The 23,921-nt window shown below is 45.6% G+C and overlaps 1 protein-coding gene across 8 annotated transcripts in view; it reads left to right on the top strand.

Moving 5' to 3' along the window:
* Nucleotides 1-21,773, top strand: part of NKX2-8 (NK2 homeobox 8) — a 61,530-nt gene extending 39,757 nt beyond the window's left edge. For 7 of the 8 annotated variants that reach the window (XM_085582149.1, XM_085582152.1, XM_085582151.1 and 4 more), the window contains 3 exons: nt 1,965-6,809; nt 7,213-11,093; nt 12,156-21,773. In XM_085582149.1, the coding sequence (XP_085438275.1) occupies nt 10,928-11,093; nt 12,156-12,700 (711 nt within the window). In that variant the 5' untranslated portion in view covers nt 1,965-6,809; nt 7,213-10,927 and the 3' untranslated portion in view covers nt 12,701-21,773. Of the gene's footprint in view, nt 1-1,964; nt 6,810-7,212; nt 11,094-11,503 lie in introns of those variants that run through there. The other variant, XM_085582153.1, reaches the window with a different exon arrangement.
* The last annotated feature ends 2,148 nt before the right edge of the window (nt 21,774-23,921 follow it).

Here is a 23,921-nt window from a genome sequence, read left to right as displayed (position 1 = left end):
TTGAGCCCTTGTGCCCGCGGCTCCTGGCGGCACCGCGCTGCCACCTTCCCTGCGCTCAGCCTCCGCGGCTGGCTGCTAATCACTGTGATTCGGAGCAATCACTGCTAACGCTGCTTTTTCAGTCTCTTCCCTTTAGTGTTTTGAGATGTGTCTGCGAGACAGGCGCTAAAAAGAATGTTTGCTTTTCACCCCCACCTCTGCCGTTCCATTTTTATTTTCTGTTTGCAAATGTAATTCCCCCCTGTGGTACAGCAGGAAAGCATGCATAATGTAACTATGTGAGCACAGCTGAACTTTTCCCTACTCTAAAGAAAACATTTATTATGGACCGAAGCACAAAATAGCTTTACAGACTATTTCTTTGGTTAAATACATAAAATAAACCAGCTACTGCTGTAAATAAACAAAAAATATTTATCAGATTAAATATGGATCATGCAGTCTTATGTTGACTGTTTAACCTTAAATGCCTACTAAATCATTGCAACACATCTGAATTCACAGAATAAGTCATCCTTCTAAAGTCATTATTTTTACTCATTACTTTAAGTTCTGTAAATCTCTTTGATGTTGGCCATAATACATATGATTTTGTGAGCTGAAATTTCAGTTTTATTGTTAATCAACAGATGTTTTTGCTGACTGGATAAAAAAAAACAGGGACAGGAAACACATTATGGAAGAAAAAAAGAAAAATAAAAAGAAATTTTTAAAAAATTGAATATGTCTGCTCCAAAAACTGTATTTTTTTTTCACTGATGTAAGAAATTCTATAAAGTGTGAACTATTATACAAAGGTTACTCATTGTTAAAGGTATGCCACAAAATGTCATGGCAATAGAGTGTTGTCATGGGATAAATATATCTCACTTTGAAATACTCTCCATAAATTCCACAGTCACCACAACTTCCATTTAGCTGCAGAGGGCTGGCAGGAATGTTTTGTTTTAAAATTAATCATCCACTGTTCTTCCTTCTTGTCACTAGGCTTAAACACTGCAATATAAGGGTGAAAATCTTGGAAATGTTTTTATATTCACCCAGTGCCCAAGCTTGGAGTTAGAAAGGGATATTCACAAACCTGATTTGGGGAATATCATAATTTTGAGAAATTCAGTGAAAGCTCTCACTTAGCTGCAGTACCCAAAAAGTAAGCTGCTCTAACTCAAATAGAATTGATCATTAGGTATTTCAATTGGTTAGTATTTGACCTGCAAAAATATTACCACAAACAAGGGCTCCAGCATTATTAATTCCATGTATCTTAATTTAGGAAGGATTAGGAATTAATTAGGAAGCACACAATCAGTCACCAGAGAAGTTATCAGATTATTCAGCTGAGTTTAAAATTGTATGTGTGGAGCTGACTGCACACTCCTAAAGAAAACAACAATGATGTACAACCTTACACTGGGATCAGCTTGAAAAAGAGGGCAGAGACAGGGAGGGTCAGCAGTCATTTATTCACTATTAGTTATTGTGTGTTCTTTTAGCCCCTTGGCTTTTTGTACCCCCTGTTTCCTGAGCCTGTGTGTTCAGGATTTGTCTGATGCCTCAGCTGGCATCTTCTTTGACAAACCTGCCAGAGGATTTGCTGGCTGTTTTTGTAGGGCATGAAGCAGAGGCAGATTCTGCCCTGTCTCTACACCCACAAGGATTAAATTGCTCTCCAGTGCACACTGCCCCTGCCCACAGTAACCTCAAGGGGAGTACATAACTCTGAAACATCATGCAAGTCCACTCAAGGTCAAAAAAACCCAAAAAGCACATCTGTGAGTATTCATAAAGATTAATTTCTCACAAGGCAGCAGGTTGTGTGCTCAGAAGTTGAGCACTGCCATGAAGTTGTGCTGGGAGAGGAACATGATGACAAGTGGGGGTGAAGTAGTGTGAAAGCAAATTGGATTTATCTACATCGTTAATTGCTGCCCATAAGTAAAAATTAACTTTTCCTTTTTTAACAGTACTAGTGCCTGGCTGAAAACTTTATGAGCAATTGCTTCTGGTTTGTTTTATGGGAGCTCCAGCAGTCATATTTTGGAAGCTGTTACTTAAAATGATGTCACTGGCTCTGCAGGTGAGTAAAACACCCAAATAACTTTTCTTTTGAAATGTTCTTGCAGCAGCTGTTTCAACATATGAATCATAACTTCTCTGCCTTGACAACTGCAGCCATTTGAATTGCTTCTCAGAACAAAAGCATGACACACACAAATCCAGAATGGAATACAAATGCTTCTATTAAATACCTGCTTCCACAAACTCATATGAGTGATTATTTAGAATTTTTAAAGGAATTTTATGTAGTTAATGCACTATGTGGATACCCAACCATCCCACAACATACAACTATAGCAGTGGTTAGAGAAAGCTGATTTAGTAGAATCTGACCCTACTTTAAAAGCAAGGAAATAGATTGAGAAAGGACAAAGCCATGTGGGATAAAAGTGGCAGAACCAAACTACATCTTTGAATTTCCTCCACCTTCATCTAGCACATCCCCTTTAGATCATGTTACTTTATTACTCAAGCTGGATTTTGACAATTGCTGTGCAAATGAACTTGAGGGGATACTACATGCAAAATCTCACTACATGTAAAGTAGCTGCATAAACTGATTTGCTTGTTTCAATTAAATTACTACATTTCTGCCTCACTGGGGTCCTCATTGCCCTTTGAGGCTACATTTATATAACATGACAGCAAAATGAGGACCAGATCTTTTAAAGCTTGGCTGCTCATTTTCGATTATTTGGGTTGGAAAAGACCTCTAAGGTGATCAGGTCCAACCATTACTGCAGCACTGCCAAGTCCACCATTAAACCAGGTCCCCAAGTGCTGCATCTACACATCTTTTAAGTACCTCCAAGGATGGCGACTCCAACATTTCCCTGGGCACACTGTTTCATTGCTTGACAATCCTTTCATTGAAATAATTTTCCTAATACCCAGTCTAAAACTCCTCTAGTGCAACTTGAGGCCACTTCCTCTTGTCCTGTTACCTTTTACTTGTGAGAAGAGACAGATGCCCAGGTCACTGTGACCTCCTTTCAGGTAGCTGTAGAGAGTGATAAGGTTATGCATTCCCTCAGCTGCTCCTCATCAGATCTGCACTCCAGACCCTCCACCAGCTTTGTTGCCCTTCTCTGCACGCATTCCAACACCTCAGTGTCCTTATTTAGTGAGGGACCCAAAACTGAACACAGGATTTGAGGTGTGGCCTCACCAGTGCCAAGCATAGGGGGAGGATTGCTTCCCTACTCCTGCTGACCACGCTGTTTTTGGTACAAGCCAGGAGAATTATTAATGGCATTTTAAAAAGTGTGACAGGATAGACAAATTACTACAGGTTCTCCCGGCTTCTTAATGCAACCTCTGATGGTAGAGGATGTTCAGTACTTCATGTTATGGTCAGAAAATGACTGCAAATAAGCTTTAGAATGTAAACTGTGGAGAGGGAAAAAATAAGAGAAAAAAGAGCTAAATCATGGGTTGAGAGAAGAAAACCAAGATAGCTCTGGAGACAAACATTGAGGAAGAAAAGAAGAAGAATCATCAGCTGTGAGATATAAAGACCAAAATTATGTTAAGTACTGAGTATCAAAAGCAGAGAATCCACATGTATACATGTACATACATAAAATATAAAAATTATAGGTGTGGAGCTTGTTGTAAGTGAAAATAAACTGTAGCTTCTCACTGCACAAACCTGTGGGAGCAATCTTTTTTTACAACACACATTTGCAGGAGCAAAAGCCCAGTTGAATAGCAAGTCATAAAAAAACCTGAAAAAAATTACAATCTGATTTTTAATTACATGGAAATTAAGCCATTTACATCTGGACTTTGGCCCACGTACAGTCAAATATAAAAGCTGATTTTATTGCTATGCCCTGGATGTGACTCCCCTGTAAACTCCTTCATGGTAATTTATACAACCAAAACGTCTCTGTCACTCACTGTGTGGCATGCCTGAGCCACCATAGCTTCACTCAGCTAACTGCATATAAAGTCAGCAGAGTTATTTTACTCTGTGTTTTAAAGGCTGCTGTAGTTAACAGTCTGTAAACAACAGGGAAAAATTCAGCCTAAGAGTGATAAGAAACTGCAATTTTAAAATTGGCTTTCTGTATTCATATCTTTTTACCTGCAGCATCAGGAAAAAAAATCTTTCAGTTCTGGAAACAGCCATGAGATACCTCTTTTTACACATTTTCTGTTGGGATCTACAAGTGCCTTTTAGCATAATTTCACAATTTTATCTTATTTTCTGCCTGAAATCTGGGAAAAAAATAAAAAGCCTCAACCAAATTTGATAGATGGTCAAATGCCTCAAACCCGATTATGGTCACAGGAGGTTTGTGCATGTGGCTTGAGAAAAATCACATCTTTTTGGCTCACTAAGAGGAAACCTGTCCTTGACATTGCAGCAGCCTGCTCATGTGATGGCCAGTCCATCAGTGTGTACCCAGCCTTCTGGTGACATAACAAGTCCTAGAGGAAGAAAATAAAGCCTTGTGAAAAATATAAAAGGACTTTTTAGAATTCTGCCTTTTTGGCTGCCAATTTTATTATGATAATTCAGTAGAATTTAACTAATAGAGACTATTTATCAGAACATAAAGTTTACTTTAAAATGTAAGTGATACAATATAGTGCAGAACAAGGAATTACACACTGAAATCAAATATATATCCTTCTTTACTATCCAAAACACAAAATGCCTTTTGTCATTATGAAGGTCTGTTGAATGTGATGGCATTGGTCATCAGGACAGCTTTTCCCAAGGAAACTTTTGTCCTCTATTGCAGCTTCTCAGTAACTGCTTATGGACTTTCCTTCTGTCTTACCACTCACCCCGTTTTCCTAGCAGCTCCCACTTCAGTTTTGGAGCCAGATTCTCAAGAGGCTTTAGGCACTCTATTCCCTGTGAAGTAAAGATTTGTTAGATGCCTAAATGCAAGGTGTATCTGGGTCAGGGTCTCTGCCTCTGCCTGAGAGCAGCCCCTTTCAAGGTCATTGAAGCTACTGGCTGCCCCGGAGCTCCAGATGAACAATCTCCATCTGGGAGCCTGAGCATCTTGCACAAGTGTGTTACAGGAAGAAGAGGCCATATGTTCCAGATATGAGCTGAATCTGGGCCCAAGATTATGTCCTGTCTTGGGCATGCTTTACCCCTCTGCTGGGACCTGCTCCTGCCTCTCTATGTCCCATGAAGGCTGAGAGTGAGAGACAAAAACTGAGCAAAGGGACAAATGGCATTGCAGAGGTGGTAGGTACAGCCCTTGTACTCCACCCAGCTCTTAACAGAGCAGGTGCTGCAGTTTCATGAGGCAAATAACCCCAGTGGGAAGCAAAAGCCCCATCCTCTCAGTCTCTCCTAAGAGCTGAGCTTCAAGGAGCCCAAAGGAAAGCAAGCACAAGCAGCTGGCTAGCCCTGCTCATGCTGTCTACTCCAGTTTGGCTCAGCACAAACTAGTCCCAAACCAACTTACAGAGTAACGGGGTGGTTTTCTCTTGCTGCTTTGTTTTCAATCAACTTGCAAGTTATTTTCTCTGGGATGATCACACAGAGCAAATGAAAAACTCAGTCCTGAATCCTCTACTGCTGTGAGGCATCCCTGTTTCAATGGGCAAAGTCTCTTGTTTAAATGCAGAATGGAAAATGGACAGCTTCATAAAAAGTGTAAGTCTTGGATAGCATGCTTTGTACATATCAGATTTAATAATTATTATTTGGTTTAAATTAATGAGCTCTGGGAAAAAAAAAAAAGAAAGAAAAAAGAAAGCAAAACAAAAAACAAAGCAAAACAAAAAATTCCAGCAAAATAAAACTGATAGCAGAGGGGTTCATGATTTCAATGGGATGAGAGTTAGTGCACCAGAGAATAAGCATCTTCAAAAATGGTTACAAAAGAAAGTAGTTTGTTTATCGAGGTGTTTAATAGGTTAAAGTCGATGTATTTAGGTACTTAAAATTAAGAACAGTCATTAAAAAAAAAAAAGAAATAAAGGGGATGGTGCAGGTTGTTCAGATGTATCAAGAAATATGCACAGCAAATTTCATTAGTCTACAAGGAAAGAGAGACAAATTTAACATACAGAAATACACAGAAACCAGTTTTCCTGCAGGCTATATTCCGTGTCTTCCACAGTCTTGCCCTAATTAGAAAATGTATTAAAACAGTACCAGCTGCAAAGCAAAAACACAAATAAGGGGTTATATTAATTTTCAAAGTCCAAAGCTGGTTTATAGTTGAGAGGAAAAGATAAATAATACTATTTTCAGATGACGAAGGAAAAGGGTGTAAAGTTATGGGAGAGTTCACTACTGGGGAAAATTAAGCAAATAATTCTTTGGTTTTTATATAAAAGGTGGAATTTTGCCTGTTTTAAAATAAAATCTAAAATTCACATTAAATTCAGTGAGCTCAGGTTTTCATTTCAGTCACTTCAGTGTATTGCACATAACGCCCCTAGAAATACTGTGCAGAGTTCCTCCTCAAAGCCGGGACTACACCAATCAGATCTACACGAACCCTATACCCTATGTTGATAATATTTATTTTCCTTTTTTTTTTTTTTTTTCTCCTTTCTCTCCTCTGTGGAAGTGTAGGGACTATCAGCTGCTGTAGGAAAATGCTTGATTTCTGCATCTCACATACATCGATTTGGTCAATCTTCTTTGCAATCCTCCACTGAGCACAGTAAATGAACCCATTCAAGTAGGAAGGAAAAAAAGAAAAAGGAATTATAGAAAAAGCCGCTGTTTTCTGATGTGGTCGGAGGTGTTTTTGCAGCGGGGGCTGGTAAGGAGGGGCGCCGGGCAAGGGCGAGAGCCCCGACGGGACGGTCGGAGCCAGCCCGGGGATGCCCTCGGCAGGCCGGGCCGCCTCTCGGGCAGGAAGCCGCGCGGTCCCTCTGGGGTCCGGCTCGCCGGGACCAGCCCGGTCCCCGCTGCGGGGTTGCCTCCACCCGTGTCCGCGGGTGGCGGAGCCGCCACACGGGGTGCCACGGCCACCGCGCCCCCGCTTCGTCTGCTGCAGCGGCTGCGGGGACACGGCCGGGGTCCCGGGCTCCTCACTCTCCTTCCCCGTTTCAGTGAGCCGCAGCCACAGGTGGCCGTCGGCGAATGAGCTGGAAAGCGCGCTGCGAGCGGTGTGAAAACAAGCAAAGATTTATTTTCTTTCTTTCTTTCTTTTTTTTTTTTAGCTTCCTGGGAAAGGTGAAAATTCATTTAAATGGGCGAAGACCTGGGGGGAGCGAAGGGTTTCTGGGGATTTATCTGGAGGGACCAGGTGGTCGGGCACACGCAGACATCCCCTACGGGCCCACGGAGGCCAACAAGGTCTCACCCCGTGGGCCCACAGAGACAGGCTCATCGCGGGGCGGATCCTGCCATAAGACCCCACGCATCTGCGGGCGGAGCACACGCGTGGGCCCTGCCGCGTACTTTTAACAGCCCCAGAGAAATTATTGTCCCATCTCTTTCCCGTCCGTACCGTAGGGCGGCTCTCGGTGGGACGCCGAGGATACCCGCCGAAGCGGCCGGTACAGAGAGGTGAGCGGCAAACCCACCTCTCGGTCCAAGGATGCCTCCCCACGGGAACGGCAGGTCCGGATCCCGTGGGCAGACACGCGGGAGTCTGGCGGGAGAGAGTGAAATATGAACCGGCAAACCCCGAAATGAGGCCGGGCAGCTGAAAAGCGTCCAAGTCTGTCTCAAGCAAACCAAGAGATGAAACATTTCAGGTTATTACGTTCCGCCTTTGAAGCAAACCGTTTCCCCGCAGATAACAATGCGTAGGTATATTTAGATAGCACGGCTCGTCCAAGGGGAATGTGTCTTGCGCTATTTGAGAAAAAACTCTAAGAGTAAGTGCAAATATTTGACGCTGAAGAGCTCTTAAGGCTTGAAGAGTACCATTTACTTATTTCTACACATCAGTGTGGGCTTAGGATGTTAAATAGATTAAAAGGCTAAGAGAGGTCACTGAAGTAGACTCTCTTTCTCTCATCCTGACTTTTTTTCCTTGCAAAGTTTTTGCACTTTCTTTCGAGTGTCCTTGGCAAACTCCTCTTAAGAGCCACCTCGGATACTGTATAAGTTTTTGCCGCTCTGAACCCCGGCCCCCTCCCCTCCTCTGGTCGACCCTCCCGAAGCTCCTCTTCTGTGCAGGCATTCAGCAAATATTTGCCTGCGGGGTCAAGATATTAATAAGCACTTTTCGGTCGCCTTTTATACGCGGGGCGCTCGGGAGCGCGGGGCAGCGGCGGCGCTGCCGGCCGGGCCGGGGCAGGTGAGCGTGGCTGTACCTGGCAGCGGGGGGCCGTGGCCCCAGTCCCCCCGCCGGCCGTGGGCTGCCCCGGCGGTGACACGGGCAGTCGGGGCCGAAGGGGACACAGGGGCGACCGCGGGAGTAGCCGCTCCGCCGAGGACGGACACGTCGTTTCAATTTAATCTCATTTAAAAAGACGTAACTAATAAATTTGTATGGACGGGGCTGCCGGAGACGTAAAGCAGAGTCGATAGTGGTTCAATCCCATTGAACCCTATTGAAAACCATGACAACAAGGAACAAGCTCCGATTTATCCCGGAGAGTTAAAGCACATTGTGGGAAGGCGTCAATCACCTATTATTCCAGATCTGAACAAATGCAAAATCTTGACTGGAACAAATGCTTCCAACAGGTCCGGGACATAGGGCTACATTTCCCTTTTGTCCACGGCCTAGCAGTTGGCATGTATTTGTGCTCCCCTCGCTCCGACCACCCAGGACGGCTGGGAGGCTGTGCTCGGAGCTGGGAGATAACTACTGTCACCAGGCACGCTTGATAGGTGGCTGCAGTAATCACGGCCTGGGAATCGTTTATATGGAGCCTGTCCAGTCCCGAAGAAATATGCGGGAAGGTGGCCAAATGAAGCCTTGTGCCCCGTTCATCTCGCCTACAAATCTCGCCGATATAAATCTCACCTCTCCCTTGCCGTTATTGCTAATTGACATTTTCCCCGAGAATTGTAACTGCTCCCAGAGGCGACACCCAGACCGGGGCGGGGAGGGGCGGTCGCGGCCGAGGGCAAGCGGGCAGCAGGTCTGGGGGACGAGAGAGGGGCTGGATAGATATAATCTATACACAATAGCTTATAGATGCCTGTTTGGACAGGGAAATAAGAGCCGACAAAGCGGCCGGAGAGAAGAGTATCTCCGCGTGTATCTGAGTTTCCCTTTGCAGGCCCGCAGCGCATCGCCGCAGGGTTTCGCGACGTTCCCCCGTTGGGGATGAGCTGTGAGAGCCTCGGCCCGCGTTCAAAGGAAAGCTGATCTGCTGGGGAGGGGCTGGGTGTCCCCTTCTCTCCAGGCTTTGCTCCATCCAGCCGGACTGGCCTCCCACTGCTTTCCGAGGCGTGCGTTCGTCCCTCCCGCGAAACCGGCGGGCAGCGACGGGGAAGGGCGCTGCGGCGGGCGGCTGGGAGCGTGTCCCGCCCCCGCCCTCTGTGCTCCCACGGCTTGAGCCACGCTGCGCGACCCGCGTGAAACATCGCCCCCATCGGTCACTGCTTCCGCTGCCCTGCAGCTGGGCACCGAGCCCTGAAGCTGCGGGTGCGCATTTGAGCGGCACGCTGGACTGCTTGTTTCTGTACCGTATTTTCTTAAGTCTTCGGCGGCCACCGCGGCCGGGTAAAGCCCGGCCGCAGCCTCGAGAGGGGACAGGGTCACCCGGTGAAAGGATGAGGCTGAGAGAAGGCGCTTGTCCCGCGGAGCTGCCGCCGGGCGCCCCCGAACCGTGCCCAGACAGTGTCAGCGCCTTCCTCCCGGGGGGCGCCGGTTCTCGGCTTCGCTCGCTTGCCTCTTTCGGCAGATGAAGCGGCGGTCGGCAGGGACGGCGCGGATAAATAGACGCACCGTGTTTGATCTTTTCTCCCCATCCCCAGCTGGAGTCATTTCACTCACTCACACACCCCGCCCTAAGAGATATTCCCTGGGTTATTACAAGACAAACTGGTGGTTAAAAAAAAAAAAAAAAATCACCCCTACCCCCGTTCTGACTCTTCCTTGTAGACCGAGTATGCCAAGCTCCCGCTATTATCTTTCTCGAGAAAAAGGTGCACCTTCCACTACCATGCCCAGGAGATGCAAAAAACCCCATCCCAGAGATCCCATTCCTTAACGCACACAGCCGCCAACCTTCCCCGCCGACACCTCGGTCGAGGTGTGAAAAATGCCCAGTTGAGGGTAGGAAACCTGCCAACAAGAAGAGATTTTGAGGTAGCACTGCAAACAGCCCGGCAAATAAAACAACGACTTAAATTCCATCCAGATTTAAAGAAAGAGGCAAGAGAGAGGGGAAAATAAAGAGGGAGAAGTGGGGAGGGGGCTCTCGGCATGCTCTGCGGATGTCCTGGGAGGATTCACTTTGTCTGCGGATAGAAGGGACGCTGGTGGCTTCGGTGGCGGATGGAGGGGGGTGGTTGTTGGTCATCCACATGCCACCCAAGATGTTATTCACTGCTAACAATTACCATTATCTGTCCCCACTTTTGGCTAATCAGACAGAATATGTAATGATGACGCCTGTTTCCTGCTGTCTTTGGGAGGTAACGGGTTATTCTCTCATGGGGGTGGCGGGAGGGGGGGGTTACACCTACTCCCATTAGGGCTTTAGCACTTGACTAATTCAGGTACTTAGCATCCTATAGACAGGGACGGTTTGAAAGCAGGCAGTGTTTGCAGTGGGGAGGACTGTTTATATAAACAGGACACCTCTGTAAACGACACTAATATTTGGGGTTAGGTGGAGATGGAAAAGAAGGTCCTCTTGAGCCGAGAGATTCCCCAGTAACTGGACGCAATCCTTTCCCTGCAGCTTTTAAGGAAGGGGGTTCGGTTTGGGGTGATATTTTTTGGGTGTGTGTGCATAACCTACCATGGCCACATCTGGAAGGATCAGTTTTACAGTGAGGAGCATTTTGGATTTACCAGAGCAGGATGCTAATAGCATAAAGCAAGCTTCTGACCATCGCCACTCAGCGGAGAACTACACCGGATCGCCGTATCGAGGGTGGATAGAAACAGACAGGAATCACTATCCCTGTGAGTATAAAACGGACAGGAATTCGCTATCTCTGCACAATTATCTTTTATTTGTTTCTCTTTGACGACGATGCGAAGCAGCGAATTGACAGTGTACATAGCCTACAGGATCGAGGGAATCCAGGCTGGGAGTTTTATAAAATATTACTAAATTTCAACAACGAATCAGCAGAAATATCCCGGGCACGATCTTAAGACAGAAAAGATGGTTTGGTTTTTGTTGTGGGTTATTTTGGGAGGCTCTTGGGGTTTTTTTGGTAGATCAGTGCATATTCCCAGCTATGGCAGAAACCAAAATCTCAGGCTGTGTCCACCTTTCTCTGTGCGCTTATAATTTAAGCCTACTTCCCGGGTTAGTTTTTTTACCCCCGTTTCACTGTTGCAAGAAATCCTGTCTTTTTGTGCTGAAGGGTTTGAGGCCAGCCCACGCTCCGCAGAGGAAAGCTGAGCAAGCTCCCGTGCCTCGCCTCCCCGAGCCGCCGCGGAGCGCCCTGCGCCACCGCCTAGATCCAAGAACCTGTCACCGCGGCGGGCAGGCTGCAGCTCGCAAACCCAGCTGTATAGCACATAAATTGTGCCACAGATACACGGCGTTTACTGTATACTTGTGTACACAGGGTGCGCAGGGAGATATCGTCATCTGAGTGGGTGCGAGAACACCCCGGGATAGGTTAAATATTAAGGTAATCGAGTGGCGAGTGAAAAGCAGTTATGAAAGGACCGGGGAGCCGCATATTCTGTTTCAGTACTTAGGGAACACGAGGGCTGGCAGCCCGCAATCCCCAGGATGTGCGCGGCGAAGTGGCTGTGCCCCTGTTGGGATTACCAGCGGGGAAAAGCGGGCCCCAGCCCGGACGACAGCCCGCTCGGTTCCGTGGGCTAGGTTTAATGTGTTCGTGGGGTTTGCTCACATTTATCGTTGACTGTTGGGATTAATCCGGCCCGGTAGGCAGACGGGGCTCTCCCTGCGAGAGGCGTTTCAGCTCTCGGCGGCCTCCTCGATGCCCGCCGCGCTCCCCGGCCCCGGCTGCTCCCTCTCTCTAACTCACTCGCTGTCCCCAGCTTCCGACGAGAGCGGCCCGGAGATGAGCTTGCCCGACTCCACCCAAAGGTCGCTCCCCGCCCGCGGCTCGGAGGCCGAGGAGAAGAAGAAGAAGCGGCGGGTGCTCTTCTCCAAGGCGCAGACGCTGGAGTTGGAGCGGAGGTTCCGGCAGCAGCGATACCTTTCGGCGCCCGAGCGGGAGCAGCTGGCCCGGCTGCTCAGCCTCACCCCCACACAGGTGAAGATCTGGTTCCAGAACCACCGCTACAAGATGAAGCGGGCGCGGAGCGAGGGCGCCGGCAGCCCCCAGCCGCGCCCGCCGGCCCTGCTGCGCCGGGTGGTGGTGCCGGTCCTGGTGCGGGACGGGGAGCCCTGCCGCGGCTGCCCCGCCAGTCCACCGGCTCCCACAGCGCGCCCCAAGCTGGGCTGCGCCCTGGCGGGATGCAGCGCCCAGGCCGCCCTCGCCCTGCAGGGCTACCGAGCCTGCCCGCCCGCCGCCGCCCTCGGCGTCTTCCCCGCGTACCAGCACTTAGCGCACCCCGCCGTCGTCTCCTGGGGATGGTGACAGCGGCACTCAGCCCTCCGGGGCCGGACTCATCCCACGGGCGCGGGCCGTAGCGCGGGGAAGGCGCCGCGGGGCAGGGGCACCGCGCGGCCGGGCTCGGGCGGGCCGGGCCGGGCGGCGGAGCGCGGCTCCGGGGCGGCGGCAGGCCGGGACGAAGCTGGCCGGGGCCACGCTCCCCTACACCGGCCTCACCCGAGGGCGAGGGTGCCGCGTGAGGCGCGAATTTCGTAAAACCTCCGCTCCTCCTCCTTCTCCTGTTCGAGAGATTCCTTGTTAAAAATTAATGATCATCCTAGCAATCTAGTGTGTTTTAAAATAGCTGACTCTTCCAGTGACTAATAAAATGATTTTTGGCAAATAAATTTTTCCTGGCGGAGAAGTGTAGTTTTGACAATTTGGACTGTTTCGTAGGATTGCCTCCTGTGCTATAAAATCCTAAATATCTCCAGTTGAATTTGACTTTCAATTTCTTTTATTTTATCCAAATGAGCCGATAAATGGCAAATAAATTTTGCTGCAAGCAAATCACTGTAAACGCGGTCATAATTCCTAGAGGAAGTGTGAGCCCAGAGTCTCTCGCTCTGTCAACCCCCTCTCCCACGACTTTGCGTTTTAAGCGGCGATGTCTTCCACAGAGGCACTAAGGCAGGATCCAGAATTAAGCTAATCTTTCCGTTAGCCTCAAACGGTTCCAAATTTCTACTGGGGAAGGATAGCTAAGAAAATTATGTTTTGAAACTATTTGATAAACTACCGATTTTATTGCCTTGGGGTGAAAATAATACTATATATTATCTGCCAACCGCCAATGGGGAAAAACCCTAAAACTCCCTACAAAGCTAAACCCAGGTCCCTGAAACACGGACTAGACGGGCTGCTTCCATCCCTCCGACGGCACCTGCAGACCATGAACGCTGAGGGAATATTTGGGGCAAAAATCCCACGGGGACTGGTACAGATAACGTGGCCGCCGAGGAAAAGGTGTCGACGGAAAGGGACCCGTAGGAGATATTTAAATGGGGTCTGTGGGGCTTTTGTTTGTTTATTTGTTTGCTTTTAATTCCCTGGAAGGGGTTAATTTTGAACGCGGTATGTCCCTGGCATGTGATGTGCTGCCTACACATCCCGGGGAGCCCACGGAGAGCGAAGATGGGAGGTGCTGCCGTCGCGGATGAGGAGGCGACCAAAAGCGCACACCAGTTTCCGTGGGTGATTTTGGCCGCCTCCTCGGGCAGAATGGCCCCGCTCTCCTCCCACCCCTACCTTAGCCAGGGCTTCGCACCCTCCACCTGAGCGGCTCGGTGTCGCCTCTAGCCAGCTACAGCGCAGGACAGGCCGGGGAGAACGAAGGGACGCCAGTCCTCCCACCTACATCTCCTCCCCGCTTGTACAGGAGGCCGTGTGCCAAGACGGAGGCACAGAGCAGATCAGGCCTCTGGGCTGTGCGGGAAGGACCTGGGGAAACAGCTTCTGTGTCACCTGGGTTTGGTTTTATTGTTTGGTTGGTTGATTGGTGGGTTTTGATTTTTTGTTGTTGTTGTCTTTCCCCCGCCCCTGTCCCTTTATTTTCCCTCCTGCCATCCGAAATCTTTTTTTTTTTTTCGTCTCAGCTGCTGGCCACCTTGTCTCCCATATGGATGGGGTTATCTTAGAAGAATCTCCCAGAGAATCGCTCCTTAAACCTCCTTTTGTCTTGGAGGTTGAAAAGAGCATTGTTGTGTATGAAAAGGACCTAGACAAAATCCGCACTGTTTCGATTCAGGACTGTTTAATCAGTCCCTAGTGACAATTTTATGGGTTTTAGGCGGTACAATAGCATCTTTTAAAACCTTGTGGCCTTCATGAAAACAAAGGGCTTGAATTTTATGGGCTTACAACTCCAATTAGAACAGTGCCAATGTGTATGGGAGATTATCAAATTTGTATCATAAAACCCCTCTAATAATAAATGATTACTGGAAGCTGGGGAGGGGCGGGGGTAGAAAGGACCCAGACTTCAAGCAATGGACTTTGTCGCATGTAGTTTTAAAAGTACAGATGCTTCCCTCCATTTTAACCCTTTGCAACCCAGCTATGCAGCAGGATCATCTGTGAAAAATAGTGTGATAACGTCATTAGAAAAGGAAACAAAGACAACGGGACAAGACTGCTCCTCCTCAGCACAAATCTACCTTCCATCAGCTTGCAGAGTGTTTGCAGCATCTCACCTGGAAGGATCCTTCCCTGGCTTCTCGCTGCAGGACAGCAGCTGCTGTCCTGTCCAAGAGTCCACACACTGCCATAGGAAGGCTCTGCAAAATAGGAGGGCTTCCTTAAATTACTGCTTTTATGAGCTACTGTAGATCCAGGTAATGACAGGGGATGTCCCTTCCCAATCCCACGCTGCAGTGATTTTCTCTGATCACCAGCTGCAATGTCACCTGATGTGGGTTTCTTCACAAAAAATGTACAATTTGTGAGTGTTGCCTTTTACCAAGTCCAGGGAATGAGAAAGGTCCAGTACCCAGGCACTAGCAAAGACTAACAAGGTGCTCTGGCAGGGAAAGTGAAGGCATCTCAACAGGGGTAGGGGGAAGATGGCAGAGACATATTCAAACATGAAAAAAATCAGCCCTCTATTTTAATTCACTCAAGTAGAAAGAAGAATATTAAATATTGAGGCAATTCAATAGTCTATGGAGATTTACAGAAAAGAAAAAGCCTTGTGAAGAGGATAGGATGAGACTGAAAATATTATTTTTTTCCTGACAGAAACAAATTAATCTGTCCAAATTTTAAGCACATTTAGCAAGGAAAATAGTTAACTTTACCAACAGTTAAGCTGTATCTAGGAGATACTTCTTAACAAGTGCCACTAATAACAGCTTCAGGACAAGAGAAAATTAGCACCTTTCAGTGTAGTTTCTGCTAATTTGACTTGTTTTTTGATAAGGCATGAAATCATCTCAGTTATTGGTTTAGATTTTTTCATCTCCTCCTCAAAGGGGTGAATGCACAGTTTCTGCCTTTTCTCTTTCTTTTTCTCCACCAGGTCTCATTTTTACTTTCACCCTGCAAACAGACCTGTGAATTTCACTGAAACTAATGAATAAGCATATCATGATCAAGACCTAATGCCATCTTCAGCTAATGAAAAGCATTGCTAACATCTACAAACATATTCCTGTGTGCTTCATTCTTAGCTAGTAAATAAACTTTTGACTTTGCAAAGGCCCAGTCCTGTTTCAGTGGGAGCCCCTGGGCACATGTTTGTTAACTCAGAACTGAGACATTAAGACAAGCGACCAGGTTGCCTCTATTTTTGGACAAGAGTTCTGAAAGAGCATATGATCCAGCCTCTTTGTTATACTTCATGAACAAGTTGAGTGTACCCCTGCCAATGCACATCCATCATTCATCTTTGTATATACACACACCATACATTTTAAAAATTACAACAGATGAAAAACATCACCTCTGAAGCAGAGCTCTGCCATGCTCCAAATTCTCTTGTCACTGACTTAGGAAAGGCTCCTGGCAGCCTTGCAGTATGTATGTCTTGGTTAATGACCCATCTGAACTGTGCTGTTATCTAAGTGCGGGTCAGGTCTGTCAAAACTTTTGGAATTTCATCCCCTTGTACCTTGGAGCATTTGATGGGAATAGGCCTTCCACCCTGGCTGAGAGCCCAGCACAGTGAGCTCACTTTCAGCAACTGGTGGTGTCCAACTCTAGTTGTGAAGAAGCCCAGTTCTGGCTCTCCCTGTCCTCAGTGACCCTCAGAAGTTGCAGTTCATTGTTTAAGGTAGTGTCTTACTGGACTTGAGTCCTTGATAGCTGCTGCTTCTTGGGAAATGGGAACAGCTAAGATACAGGAAGAAGAAGGAGGAAGAGGGATTGTTCAGAGCTCTGGAATTTGTTTTCCCCAGTAACTGTTGTCTGATGAACACTTGCCTGCGCGTGAGAAAAATGAATTGTTTTGCTTTGTTTGTGTGAGTGACCTTTGTTTTCCCTCTTAAACTGCCTTTATCTCAACCCATGAATTTTCTCACTTTTTCTTTTTAATTCTCTCCCCCATCCCCTCAGTGGCAGAATGTGTGGTGCTTAGTTCCTGGCTGGAGTTAAACCATGGCTCCCAGTTTAAAGCAAACTTCCTGTGGGAAAGGAGGCAATGGAATGAGAGCAGAAAAGTTGCTTTATGCTCCTCAAGCATAGAGCTGAAGTAACACTCAGGAGCAGAGGAGCTCAGATCAACAGAAACACTATTAAAATGACTAAAAAATCACACAGCTACTGGGTATAACAAACCCAAAGAGATCTCCATCTGCCACTAAGCAAAATTTATTGAGCTATGAGATCAGGTTGCTTTTTATCATATTCAGGCTCATAATTGCCTTCTAAATTATGAAGAAAATCAGCTCTCTAGACCAAGGATGTTGGCAGTTTTCTCCACTGCTTTCCTATTTAAAAGATGTCATAAGGTGTTCTGGAAAAAGCAAAGATCTCTCCAGAACACAGTTACAGCTTTTTTAATATTCAGGACCAACATGGAGAAAAGTCCATTTCTGACATCCACTGGTTTCAGACTACCTTCCTAAATAAAAGGAGAGCCAAACATTTACTTCTTCACAGGCCTTTGCTCAATCTAAGTCTTAAACTTCAGAGTTAGATATCCTCTTCAGAATCTCACAGAATTTGATTCCAGATGAGTAATACTTTAAAAGAGAAAAAAAATGAGAGAGACAGAGAGACGTAGCAAAAGGACGTAGGCAAACCAGTAACAACAGTGAAAAGATTAAATCTCCTCACCACTTTTGGTGCACAGGATGTGTTTTCATGGGACTGTCCTTGCTGCTTTTGAGCAGTTCAGGGGCATCTCCCAAGATCATGTCTCCAAGACAGCCCTGCTCATTAGTTCATAGTATGGACAAAAATGATTTCTTGATATTCCCACAGTGTTTGACTTTGCAATAATTTTTGGCAGGAAACATCTGACTTTTTACACTGAGAATGCAGTTTTCCCCTTATGTCCTTATTTTTCTGTTTGAGTTTGTGGGGGGTTTGGTACTAAGGTAATGCATTTATGATATTCAACACTAATCACAATTTTACTAAATCATAAATATAGCCACTTAAAAATATAATAAAATATCGATCTGGAGAGAAAAAAATCTTTCTGTTGTTTGTGTGCATTCATGTAGAGGTCCTAATTGGACACATCTGCCTTCTGCAAAATTCAGTGTTATCCATGAGGATTGCTTTGCCATCACAATTCAGAAAACTCCTCTTCTGCTGCTTGCTGGGCACCATTTGGGAAGTCCTCATGTTCCATTTCTCTGTTGTTTTCAGGGATCTTCCTGTTATCAGATATCCTTCTTTGCTATTTCTATGCACAGTTAAAGGGTGTCACTGTTTTTACTCAGCTTTTCCCTTTACTTCTCCTAAGCTAGCCTCAGGATGCTACTGTTGGGATCTTCAATATTGAAGTTCTGCCTTCATCACCACAAGTATTACCTCTGTGCATGGTTTACCTGCCTTCTAGTGGTGGCTGAGATGGTGTTAATATTCTTTCCTCCCTCATATTTTCTTTTTGAACCAGTGATTTGGCACACTATTTTCTTCACTCATGTCTAACATAATGATCTTGGGGAAATAATTTTACTACCATGTAAAATTCAGTCTCAGTTTTCACAGTACCAATGTGTACATGTGTGAATACTGCCACATTTTTTGTATTCAGATTCGACTACTGAAAAATAACTTTATGCTTCAAAGAAACCTAGACTTCTTTATTGTTTTTGGCTTTAAGTACTATAGTTTAAATACTCCTTGGGGAACAGAGAGTTGAGTTTTGAGTGCACTGAAATTTCAAGACCTTTCAGGAATACTGTTCTGGCATTTACATTTTTAAAAAGATGTTGAAGCACTAAAGAGCCATCGTGGAAGAACTTCAGGAAAGATGAAGGCTTGGCCATCATCCTGTGGAGTGAAGGTTGGGGTAGGTGTCCTGTCTATTCTAGCTTACCAAAGAGGCTGGTGAAGCAACTGATGTAAAAGCATTCACACAGCAAACATAGACCTTTCTGTTCAGCAGCAATGTTTAATGAGGTCAAATAGATTGACAAAATCTACTCTGAAATTTGTCACATCTCCTAACTAGTAGAATAATAAGGCCTTTTTTTACCAGGATTTGGTGACAAAATCCCTGACTCTGAAAAAATTTCATGGGATATTTGAGCAAAAGTGTTCTTATTTAGTCATAGATATTTGTCTTGTGCTGAAAATGAATCTCCATGGCTCATAGTGTATTGGAGATGACAGTGCTTGTTCAGAACTGACCCTTCTGACCTTTAAGTATATACATTTCTATTTGTTACCTGGTGGACTTCAGGTATGCAAATTATCACCACTCTTGGGCTACTTTGGTTTCAGATAATCATCAAAGAACCCAATCAATCAGTATTAAAAAGAGGATTTTGCACCAGATATAGGTAGAAAGCTCTTCAATGCTACAGCTGCATATGCCAACCACCAGGTAGATGACTTGCCTAGAAGAGCTGCTGAATTTGGGGTAGATGCAGCTGCAAGGGCAGTGCTGAGGCTGTGTAACAGGACAGGCTCTTGTTTGCTGCGTGGCGTGGCCCCTCAGCCACATTGCTGATGGCAGGTGGGGGCTCTCCTGGGCTGCTTGAAAAATCTGCACCCAGCTGCACGTAACACTCTGTGTCTCTATTTCTGGCAGCCCCCACCTGCAAGTGTGCAGCTATCCTAAGGCAGTGATGATAGCAGAAGGCCAGATCCTCACCCTTCTCCCCAGCACCTTTTCCCCTGTGCTATGGCAGCATGAAAATCACCCACGCTGTCTTAGGTCTCCTTTTGGTCACTGTCCTTTCTCCCTCTAGCACTGACTTCACAGAAAATGGGGGCTGCTAAGGACATCTTCAGACTTCCAAGGGCACCTTGTAACAGCTGGGAAAAGAGTTGAGAAATCAGGAGGCTGAGGAAATGTATGTGTGACTGTCTTGCTTTTTTTTCCTCTTTCCTTGCTCTCTCTCTCCACCATCAGGCTATGCCTACTATGGAATCAGGCCAGTAGCTGCTCCTAACAGCCTCACTTTGCATTTTTTCACTATTGTCACTGTATCAGCCAATCATGTAAAAAAAATTACATATTGACTTGGCAGGTGCTTCTGTTTTGAACATGATTAAATAACTTTTTATTGTCATCTTCAAAGCATTTTTACGGTCATTTACTGAGTGAAAGGGGCTCTGATTTTGTGAGTATCTGCCAGAATATGTTTGATCCTGTCATCATTTCTTCAGAAAATCACGCGCCTGTAGCTAGAGCGCAAGATATGGTAAGTGCATGAATTGTCCATTGCACTCTGCACTTACAACACTGCCTTCATTGTCAATGATAACAACAGCAGGGGAGAGATCTTGGGAGCTAAACTACCTGCTGTTTTCTCCTTGATGTTTGAGCTCTTGGATGCTGCATGAATCTCAGAGATACAAGGAGTCACTTCTCTGTTGATGCCCAATTTTATGGGTTGTTTAAACATGGTATGGTGCTGTAATTAGAGCTGACAATAAAGAATTTCTATTTCAGAGGTCATGCTGGGTGTTTCATTGTGCATCAGCATGGCAGAATTAAAGCACTGGTCGAGACCTGGGCCATGCTTTGCTGCTGCTCTTGGAGCTGCTCTGTGGGTTTCCCTTGGACACCCAATTTTGAATTCCCATCAAGCTCCTACATATTGCACACTATTCATATGTACCCCTCAAATTTCCCAATTCCACTGAATCAGCACTTTGCTGCAAAAAAAACAGAGCACTCCCTGTCAGCATGATCTATCTATGCAACAGCCTTCACTGACCTTCATCTGGGCTTACAGATTTTGTGCACATCAAAATAGAAGTACTTCTTTCTAGATGAGTTAGGCTAGTAATATTGTGTGCATGAAGCAAAGAGAGTTACAAGTAGCTCATCTTTGTTTAAATTTAGCAGTAACCAGCTGGCCACATTCTGTAGGAAGCAGGAAGGGAGGAATCACAGGGAGGAAGGGATCTGATGAAAAATCAAGCAGAGGCTATAAAAACATTTCTCTAAAATGGCAGCATAATGAAAAAGGGATGCCAAGCAAAGAGCTTACTGATCATCTGTGTATCACTCATAACATACTCCAGCTAGCTCAGCCTTTGGTTTGGAGGGGACATGCAGGTGCTGGGAAGGATCGCTTCCCACGCATGGTATTTTCTGCAGGATTCTTTTCCACAGACCAAATTTAATTGTACTTCATTAACACCCTTTGAGACTGGCTGTTAAAGCACAAGGTAAAAAAGGCATAAAGTTGATGAAAATGAGTGTCAGCATTCCTGAGAACAACCAAAATGAGGCTGAAAGCAGAGGTTTGACTCTCCAAAAAAACCTCTGGACTAAGTGGCTCCGTCTTTCCCTCATTTTCCTGCTCTTTAGTCCCCCAGGACTACTGCATCATAACTAGTGCTCTGCCATCTGTGTTTCTTTCATTGCTGGCTGTGCCAGAACTTCCCTTTGACTGCTGTTACTTTTCCTCTCATACAATGATTAACAGAGAAATTAAACTCATATAAAATCAGTACTCATGGAACAATTTGAAAGACAAAAGAGTCAGTTAATAATAACAATGACCTTTTACATAGCAACAAAGCAGCTCCTCACATCAGGAGGGAAAAACAATTTGCTTCCAGGACTTCTTTCTTTTGGTTGGAAATGTAAAAGGAATGAGACTGTAAGAGGTATCGAAGACTCACATGACTATCTCTGACTGTGCTGGGTCTGGCTGAGCTGCAGTTAATGTCTCCCACAGCAGCCCTCACAGTGCTGTGCTTTGCACAGGTAACTAGAAGGCTGTGGATAACATACCAGTGTTTTGGCTACTGCTGGGCAGGGCTGGCACAGCATCAATGATGTCTCTCAACTGTCGCCCTCACCAAGGGGCTGGGAGTGGGAGGGGGCACAGCCAGGCCGGGTGATCCAAATTGACCAAAAGGATATTCCATACCATGTGACATCAGCTCAGATATAAGAGTGAAGGAAATCAGGAGGAATGGGCGGGAGGGGGCAGGGTATTTGTTATGTAGAGTGGTTGTCTTCTGGAATAGCCACTACAAGTGCTGAAGCCCTCTTTCTCAGCAGCTGGTTGACCACTACTTACTGATGGGAAATATAGAATAAACTTTTCTCTTTGTGTAAGAGCAGTGCAAACTTCTGCTTTAGTAAACTGCCTTATCTCAGCCTATGAGTTGTTTTCTGTCTTATTTTGTTTCCCCTGTTCAGCTGGGAGGGGGACTGGCAGAACAGCTTGGTGGGCACCAGGTGTCCAGCCAAGGTCAACCCACCACACTAACAAAGGAATATTTCTGGTTACATTTGTTTATGTTTGTGTGCCTGTACCACATGTTCAAGACCATTCTACACTAGTATTAAAAATCTATGAATCAGATATCAAAAATCATGAGGCTAATGTAAATAATAATGAGATTTAAAGAAAAAGTTTTTGTTTGAAGAACAGTTTTGTTACATTTTAAGTGTTGCTTGATCTATTTTGCCTTTTCAGAAGAGCTCTTCAAGCTCATGAGAACTAAAATGGCTTATGTTTGCATGTATGTCACTTCATCATTTGACCTCAAGGACTGTGACACTGAAAAGAGTACAGCGGCAGACCTGTGAAAATCCTGAGTTGATGAATTTTGCATTTTCAAAGCCCTGCTATAAAATAATCTTCCCTTCATGTATTTAGCTGTAGGGGAAAGGTCCCTTCAGCCTTATCTCTACTTTTAAAAGCATCATAAGCCAGGTATTCAGATGATGCTCATCACCAAAGCAGCAGGAACATCATCCATCCATCCATCCATCCATCCATCCATCCATCCATCCATCCATCCATCCACCCATCCACCCATCCACCCATCCATCCCCAGATAAAGGTTTGACCTGATTAATTTAATCATCTGACATTGATGTATGCATAATATACATTTCCCCCCTTCAAATGTACACAGCTCTAGTCCACAGCCTTTGATTAATATGCTATCTTTATTTCTCAGAACAGTAATTTGCCACTGTCTGCATTCCAAATTAGTATCAGATCCTTTGAAACAGTGATTCTCCATCCACATACTTCCCTTCAAAACCCAGCTTAAGGGTATTGACCCTCTGGATTGATTGGAACAGCATCCATGAAGTTGCAGGCCCGGCCATGCCACAGACGTGGAAAGATTCACAGTAATTTCACTGTGCCCCTTTCACAGGTCGGAAGCCACATGGCATTCCCAAAGCCCCATAACACCTGGTCCCCCAGGACACTTGTACATTATAACAAGTGTTAGAGTCTTTACATTAAGAGCTAATGCCCTACTGTAAAAAAAAGGAAGGAAATCAAGGTAAGAGAAAAAGTAAATGAAAGAGTGAAAGAAGAGAACGTGCATACAGAAAGAGTGGAAGCAAAACTTCATTGTCATGGAGTAGCCATGTGCAGCTCTTGGGAAATCTGGAGTCTCAGACGTGACCACTACAGGGACACACAGTGTACAGGTGAAATGGCTGAAGCACCATGAGGAATGCAGCCACTGAGAGTGTGATTTCTGTGTACTCTGTAACTGTGAGGCAGTGCCATGGTGCTAGCATTTTTCAAACACATGCTGTTGACCTGTTCCTCTGCTGCACTGCAGAGAGGGGCAGTCTGGACAGCACATCCACAGCTGACTAACCAGGGCTGATTGGGAAGCCAGTCTTTACTCATGAAAGCTGTGGGCGATGGAGAGATTAATCCTGGCCTGTCAGGGTATGGTGCCTCCCATGCTTGCTTGATCACAGGACCATCCAAAAAAGCTTTCCTCCTATTTTTTCTGGTCACCCTTCTGGGTGCCTTTGCTATCTGATTTGACTTTGTGAAGCCACAGAAGCATATATAGTGTAAGTCATGTGGAAGAAGAGTCTGACTTATTAGATTTACTGAAACGTCTTTCTTAACTACTAAATATTGTACAGAGTAAAAGCAAAGGGCTTGCTAATCAGGAAAGAGGTAGATCGTAGCAAAGAGACAATTATGAAAATCAGGAAGCAATTTAATTGTCTGAAAACAGCTTAATTAGGAAGAATATAATTTTCTTAAATGATAGTAATCATTTTCCTGGGGATTAAAGAATAGCAGATCTTAACTCCAATGAAAATAACTTTTGCTATCAGAAACAAATGCAA

This window comes from Lonchura striata, chromosome 5, assembly GCF_050655825.1.
Source record: "Lonchura striata isolate lonStrDom1 chromosome 5, ASM5065582v1, whole genome shotgun sequence".
Lineage (NCBI taxonomy): Eukaryota > Metazoa > Chordata > Aves > Passeriformes > Estrildidae > Lonchura > Lonchura striata.
The sequence above is the reverse complement of the archived record's forward strand: the minus strand, read 5'-3'. Positions and strand labels throughout refer to the sequence as shown.